We start from the raw sequence: 8,156 nt of genomic DNA, 5'->3' as shown, positions 1-8,156 counted from the left end.
TATTCTGGCTGTTGCCACCCTCCCCCACCCTCTTTCACCCCCTCCCCTTTTGGAAGGGGCTCCAAAGAAACTTTGTACCCCCGATCCTGCCAGGTTCACCAGTCTTGTGCCACACCAGCATTGTGCCAGACTTGTGCAACAATCCAGCTGGTGCTGCACCCATAGCCGCCCTACACTTCTCTGGGGTGTCTTTCCCTACAAGCTCTCCAAACATCACCACCCTTCAAGTCTCTCTCTAGCAAATATTTGCTCGAGAAGGCAGCTTGGCAGCTCCTCCAGCACTGGGAGGGCAAGGGAGAGCCTTCCCCCTTGCAGAAGAAGGAGTGGCTCGCTCCTCCTGTCTTGATTAGTGGAGCGGCCAGCCAGTCATGCGCCTCCCCTGGAGGTGTGGGCTGCCTTTGGAGCGCGCCCGGCTGCCTGTTGTAGGAGATCCAACTTTGCCAAGGAGGGAAGCTGCTGGTGGAGACGCGGAGTCTTGGCTGGCACTTCGAGAGAGGCGCTTTCCTGGGCGATGATGATGATCTTGATGATGGTGGGGTCCAAGGGTCTCCACCAGCCCCTGTTCTGACATTCTAGGCACCCCACCATCCAAGCCATGACCACCCCAGCGCCTTCCGGGCTCGATCTGAGTTTCTTAAACGAGGAGGAAGCCAGGCAGATCATCCATGTGCTGCAGCGGGACACTCAGCTCAAAAGGGCTGAGAAGGAGAGGATCAGGTACTGCAAGGCTGGGGGGGGGGTCCTCCCTCTCGCTCTTTCTTCCCTCTTTAGCTCTGGTGCCCTGCCAGCCCTGCTGCAGGGATGTGCTGTGGTTGGGGAGGCAGGTGAGGCAGAGCCTCACCCGCTGTGGGAGGTGTGCAGGCACTCACAACCTCAAGCTGGGGAGGCAGGTGAGGCAGAGCCTCCCCACTGGAGTCCTTTGAAAAGCAACACTGCTGAGGGAAGTGTGCAAGCACCCACACAGTCTTGCACACCTCCCACTGTGGCGCTTTTCAAAGGCTCTGCCTCACCTGCCTCCCCACCTTGCGCCTCCCATTGTGGCAGCGCTTTAAGAAGGACTGCGGTGGGGAGGCTCTGCTTCACCTGCCTACCTACCCTGTGCCTTACTCAGTGGTGGTGCTTTTCAAAGGACTATGTTGGGGAGGCTCTGCCTCACCTGCCTACCCACCTTGCGCTGGCGCTTTAAGGACTGCAGCAGGGAGGCTCTGCCTCACCACCTTGTGCCTCACACTGCAGCAAGGCTTTTTGAAGGAGTAAGGCAGGGAGGCTCTGCCTTACCTACCTCACCTGCCTCCCCAACCGCCACACGTCTCTGACTGCAGGCAAGAGATGTCTTTCAGGGCGAAGCATGGAGATGCGGCTCTTCAGATTTGGGCGCGTGTTGCAGTGCAGCCAAGAATAATAACTATGTTAATCTTGAATCCATCCCAGCCACCACCACCAGAAGCCAATCTGGCTTCTAGTCCCCTGCCTGCAGCGAAGGTGCTTCCTTCTCTCCTCTGCACTTTGATCAGAAGTGCCTTCACTTGGGGTTGGAATGGAAGGTCACTCCTGAGCACGCCTCAGCTTTCTCCTTAAAAATAGCCAGATTCCAGCTCAGACTTGCCCGGTTAGCAAGCGAAGCTTTTGACCTTGAAAACACGATGCCCCAGTTGGAGGTGTTCGTGAACTGGCAGGTGTGTAGCTGAGTGCCCGGTGGAACACTCTATGCATGCACAGAGGCATATTTTTTAAAACACGCTGCACACGTTTCAGCTCTTAAGCCTTTTCTGCCCAATGTTGCGCGTACACAACAGGGATCAAATGTGTATACCTGTGGGTTGGGCAGAAATGGGTTAAGCGGAAGTTCCAGGACAAAGTCCACTGGAGCCCTGGCTTGAAATGAAGTTTGTTATTTTTCACATGGATCCATTTTATTTGATTTGCTTTTCCTGGTCTGGCAAATGGAATGAAAAAGGGTGATTGGCTAGCATGTGTGCTGGACGTTTCTGTACACTGTATCTGGCTATACCAGCAATTTTCAACCAGTGTGCCGTGGCACATAGGTGTGCTGTGAATAGGCCGCAAGTGTGCCATGGGAGTTTGAGGATGGGTCATTTATTAGTAGGGCTGTTGGGTGATGTGAGCCCCACCCCAGCAGTGTGGTGTGCCTTGTCAATAGGCAAAAAAACTGATGGTGCCTTGACAATGTTAGCACTTTGTCAGTGTGCCGTGGGCTGGATAACGTTGAAAATTGCTGGTCTGTATGCTGCCTGAACACCATCCACAGGTGAAGCATCTTAGAGTGGAAGGCCGTTTTTGCCATCACTCAGTCTTTCATCCAAGCAAGCGCCAGTTCTCATGTTTGCTTCCCAGCAATGTCACCCCATAATGAGCCAGCTGCTGTGTGCATTTTTTGCTGGCACGCACCGGATTTGGTTTGTTTAAGCCAACCACAAACCATGCCAAATATCCGCGTCACATGCCAACTCTTGCACGTGCAGGTGAGTGCACCGAGCTGCCTTAACTGGGGAAGGAGCAGATGGAAGTCTGCAAGCTTCTCCTGCAACTCCTATGTATTAAATTTGGACATGAGGTTCAAACCTGTGCTCAGAGTCCTAACTTCCTATACACTCTTTCTTGAAAGTAAATCCCTTGGACTTAGTTGGGTTTATTTCTGAGTAAATATGCATAAGATCACGAGTGTCAGGCCATTTACCCATGAGAGACTGAAATGTGCATTTAGGTCTCTATGTATCTTTTGCCACATGAGAGAGACTGCAGAAATCAAATATTGTCAACAGTTTAAGTTGGGAGATCTGAGCTTCCCTTTCCTCCAAAGTGAATTTTTAATACCCTCCCTTTCCCACAACTTGGTGGGTGGGATGCTTCTCTATAGGATTTTTGTGTAATATATTCGGTTAGGGTACCTGAGGTTACGAAGGAGGGAAGGGACTAGTGTCAGAGGAGAGGCTAGCAATTTCCTGAGTGTGGTTCCTGTTCTAAGACTGCTTGCTTCTGAGCTGCCTGTGTCTTTCTGGAGGACTTTGCCCCATCACTTGGGTGACACACAAGGTGCCTGAGCTGTGCAGTTGGGCCAGAATTGACTGGATCGTGGATTGCTGTACATGGTACATGTTTACCTTCAGGACAGGAATTCCTGATAGGTTAACTTATGATACTGACTGGAGGCATTTTGAAAATATATGTATTTATTACATATATATGGGGCTCCCAGTGTAATTCCAGCAACATGGCAACGTCTGGCTTTTCCCACACCATTCACTGGGCCCACCAAGTAGTGAATTTATTCTTTATCCCTTGTATTTATATACTACCATTTGAAGAAGAAGGGAAGGGAACAAGCAGAGCTTTTTTAAACAACTTTGGTGGCTTCCAATGTACAGGTGTCCCCCTGTATCCAGGGTTCTCCCCTCCCCCCATGCCCATCACCCTCCTTTTTTCATAACATAAGAACAGCCCCACTGGATTAGGCCATAGGTCCATCTAGTCCAGCTCACAGCGGCCCACCAAATGCCCCAGGGAGCACACCAGATAACAAGAAACCTCATCCTGGTGCCCTCCCTTGCATCTGGCATTCTGACATAACCCATTTCTAAAATCAGGAGGTTGCACATACACATCATGGCTTGTACCCCATAATGGATTTTTCCTCCAGAAACTTGTCTGATCCCCTTTTAAAGGCATCCAGGCCAGATGCCATCACCACATCCTGCAGCAAAGAGTTCCACAGACCGACCACACGCTGAGTAAAGAAATATTTTCTTTTGTCTGTCCTAACCCTCCCAACACTCAATTTTAGTGGATGTCCCCTGGTTCTGGTGTTATGTGAGATTGTAAAGAGCATCTATCTATCCACTCTGTCCATCCCCTGCATAATTTTGTATGTCTCAATCATGTCCCCCCTCAGGCGTTTCTTTTCTAGGCTGAAGAGGCCCAAACGCTGTAGCCTTTCCTCATAAGGAAGGTGCCCCAGCCCCGTAATCATCTTAGTCGCTCTCTTTTGCACCTTTTCCATTTCCACTATGTCCTTTTTGAGATGTGATGACCAGAACTGGATGCAGTACTCCAGGTGTGGCCTTACCATCCATTTGTACAATGGCATTATAATATTAGCCATTTTCTTCTCAATACCTTTTCTAATGATCCCAAGCATAGAATTGGCCTTCTTCACTGCCGCCGCACATTGAGTCGACACTTTCATCAACCTGTCTACCACCACCCCAAGATCTCTCTCCTGATCTGCCACAGACAGCTCAGAACCCATCAGCCTATATGTGAAGTTTTGATTTTTTGCCCCAATGTGCATGACTTTACACTTACTTACTTACTTACACTTACTTACTTACTTCATTAGCAAGTAGGCATGTTTCTTGCTTTTACAGAGACTAGAACGCGTCCAGCAGGCAGGCAGCCTAGGAGTACACTCAGGAACTCTGAGAGGAATTTTATCAGGGGGTACAAAGTTTCTTTTGGGCCCCTTTGCAGAGGGAGGGGTGAAACAGAGCGGTGGAGGGTGGTGATGGGCAAGCAGAATAGGGGCAGGGAGAGGAGAAACAGGGTAGGTGGAGGGTAGAGACAGCTGGAAAAGTCTTGGACTCCCAGGTCTACCAACCCATGTGGCATCAGTAGTGTCCCCAGCATCCCCAGTCATTGTAGTGTCCCCAGCAGGCAACAAGTCTGAGTAGATAGGAAAACGTAAGATCCCAGGAAATTTCTGGGCCCCCTCCTTAGGCTCCAGGGCCCCCCTTTTGATCCTGGGCCTGGGTACAAATTACCCCCTTTACCCCCCTCTCCTGGGCCCTGGGTGCACTAGAGGGACACAATCAGAATGTTAACAGGAAACTTCCTGCTTCTGTTAACATTCTGACTGCATCCCCCTAGCGTGCAGTTGCATTCTGCCTGCTAGTTGCATTCTAGTTTCTTAAAAGCAAGAAACATGTGTGCTTGCTGTTGAAGAAAACAAAAGATAATGGGCACAGTGTGGGAGGTATGGAATACTTTTGTATGCAGTACAGATAGGGTTCCCTTGTATCCATGGTTTCTGAACTGGGGGGGACTGAAACAGATCCCCTGCATATATGGGGGGCTCCTGTATTTAAGAAACAAAAACAACGCCAGTGTGTTAAACTATAAAATGTAGATCACATCAGCTAAAATAGCAGCATAAAAACAAAATTTCAAGTTAAAACACACATTTAAAAGCCCTGAGAAAATAAAATGGTCTTTGCTTAGCAATTCTAGGGAGCTCTAGGCAAGTCTTTCTGGGGAAAGCATCCATAGCTGGGGTGCTACTATTGAGAAAGGCCTCTCCCTAGTTGGCATCTCTCAGAATCGCTGACATTGACTCTTACAGCTTTTACTAGTCGCTGATTCACATTCACTGACTCCCTTCCAAGCATCTATGCAATTCACTGACCAGGTTCCTGGGCAGTAGTTGGTGAGACCGGACCCAGACAAGTATCCCACAAGGCTGGGCATTGTTGGAGTCATCTGAATTTTGTTGTTAATATGCAGCATCAGAAAAGGAAAAAACAATCCACGCATCATTGCCAAACCTCATACATGCACACACCCTCCAGTGTTCCAAGATAAAATCTTGCTGGGAACACTTAGTAGGTAGGCAGAACTTTTCAATTACTATTGTTCGTCTTATCCTTCTCATTTCCATTAGAAAGTCATCCGGTTCTTGAAATAATCTGCACCCAGAGTGCAGTTTTGAAGGGAAACAAACGTGGATCTGTCCTGTGTAGTCTATGTACATTGGCGCATCTGTTCATGTGGCTACTGTCTGTTCACAGTGCAGACCATAGCAAGCTTGGGGTGTATATTCTTCGCAGTGTAAGCCTGTGCAGGTCTACTCAGAAGTAAGTCTCATATTCTTGCTTCCAGGAAACTGTATATAGGATCACAGCCCTGGTGTATTAAAAATACCTCCATTTTCAAGTTATTCACTTGACTGACTTCTGAAACTTCTGATTTAGCACGTCAGTTCTGCACAGATAACCTGATGTTGTCATCTGAACGTGCTATCATTTTAACTTGGTGATATTTGTCACCTCTGTATGGGATTGGCTGAAGATACGTACCTTCTTGTCACATTCAAGTTTTCTCCTTGGCCTTGAGGAAATGAAAACCTAAATTTTCCATTTTTGATGGTAGCCCCAGGCAAATTCCAGATGAGATTTGATGTCTTCCCCCACCACTGGAGCTGGAGCTGTTTTCACTAGCAAAAAGTCTAGTAATTTGGCAATTCAGAGTCATTTCTGTGAATTAATTTGAGGGCACACTGGCCATTCCCTCAGCTTGGATCCTAATGGGAAAGTGTGCACAACCCATACAAACACACAACTACGCTGCAAACACTGAGAAGAACACTTAGCTGAGTTGCTCTGATTAGGAGTGGGTTGTTGTTTTGCTCTCAGATCCCACCAGTGGCAGTACCAAGTAAATTTTTTGGGAGGACACATAAGAGATTAAATGCATTTTTTGGAGGGGGCAGGTAGGCTTTGCTCCAAACATTGGATTTATGGAAGAGAAATAACTGTATTTCATATTAAAGGCTTTCATCCTAAAAATGTTTTCTCTGATTGGGAAATTGAGGCAAAGCACGCCTGCAGATTATTAGGAGTAGTTATATACCACTTTTCAACAGAGTCATTCACAAAGTGATTTACATAGAAATAAATAAATGGTTCCCTGTCCACAAAGGGCTCACACTCTTTTACAAAACAAAACGAAGGAGACACCAGCAATAGCCATTGGAAAAGATGCCATGCTGGGGTGAAGAGGGACAACTGCTCTCTGACTGCTAAATATAAAAGGACACCACTTTAAAAGCTGCTTCTCTGCCCAGTTGACAGGGGTGCCCTATAAAATACAAAGTATAGATAATAAATATTTATAACTATAGATAATTAATCTATATAAAATATGGATGACCTATAAAAGCTGAAACCACTGGTGCTTATGTTATATTGCATAACAGTTAACAACAGCCTCAAAGTCTGGAGCTTTGAAGAATGCCTTTCCAATAGCTACTATGGCTATGTCGCATAAGTGCTAGTCATCCTTAGGTCTTCATTTGTGAAAGACATGAAAATGTTCACAGCCTGCACTTTCCTTCAAGGCACCATAGGAATCCAGAGAGAGGGAGGAGGCATTTGTCAGGGGGGCATTTCTCCCCACCTCATCCCACTTCTGGCACTGCCTGGGTTCCAAATATGAAAACAAGACAAAGAAGAGTGAGGGAAGGATTAGCGCTTCCTTCAGCACCATGTTCTTCAACCTTGGGGTCGTGATCCCAGTGGGGTCACAAAGCTTCCATTGTGGGGTCATGGCAACTTATGAGAATGAAAAAGGTTGAAGACCAGTGGACTAGAGCACCACCAGGTAAAGGGGGAGGCATCTGATATTTCTTGTTGGCAACCTTCAGTCTCGAAAGACTCTGGTATCGCGCTCTGAATGGTGGTTCTGGAACAGCGTCTAGTGTGGCTGAAAAGGCCGATTCGGGAGTGACAATCCCTTCCACACTGGGAGCAAGTGCAGTCTGTCCCTGGTCTGTCTCCCTGGCTATGGTCCTTCCTTCTTTACCTCTTTGCCTCAGACTGTTGGCCAAGTGTCTCTTCAAACTGGGAAAGGCCATGCTGCACAGCCTGCCTCCAAGCGGGCCGCTCAGAGGCCAGGGTTTCCCACCTGCTGAGGTCCACTCCTAAGGCCTTCAGATCCCTCTTGCAGATGTCCTTGTATCGCAGCTGTGGTCTACCTGCAGGGCGCTTTCCTTGCACGAGTTCTCCATAGAGGAGATCCTTTGGGATCTGGCCATCATCCATTCTCACAACATGACCAAGCCAACGCAGGCTTCTCTGTTTCAGCAGTGCATACATGCTAGGGATTCCAGCTCTTTCCAGGACTGTGTTGTTTGGAACTTTGTCCTGCCAGGTGATGCCGAAAATGCACCGGAGGCAGCGCATGTGGAAAGCGTTCAGTTTCCTCTCCTGTTGTGAGGGAAGAGTCCATGACTCGCTGATATACCCCTTCAGGAACCAGGAGTGTCCCAGTCCTGCTCAGGTTCTTAGCAATTGTGCTAAAATAGCTTTCTCTAGTGTCAGGCTTCATGGTAACTTATTCTGCTGTCTGTAATAAGAATATGTGGT

General features: G+C 48.0%; 1 protein-coding gene across 1 annotated transcript in view; it reads left to right on the top strand.

The window, feature by feature from the left end:
• Positions 1-595: 595 nt before the first annotated feature.
• The window catches only part of EXPH5 (exophilin 5), a 55,355-nt gene continuing 47,794 nt past the window's right edge, over positions 596-8,156 (top strand). The window contains exon 1 of the mRNA XM_066621241.1: positions 596-717. Within this exon, the coding sequence (XP_066477338.1) occupies positions 596-717 (122 nt within the window). The remainder of the gene's footprint in view (positions 718-8,156) is intronic.

Source organism: Tiliqua scincoides, chromosome 3, assembly GCF_035046505.1.
Source record: "Tiliqua scincoides isolate rTilSci1 chromosome 3, rTilSci1.hap2, whole genome shotgun sequence".
NCBI lineage: Eukaryota > Metazoa > Chordata > Lepidosauria > Squamata > Scincidae > Tiliqua > Tiliqua scincoides.
The sequence above is the reverse complement of the archived record's forward strand: the minus strand, read 5'-3'. Positions and strand labels throughout refer to the sequence as shown.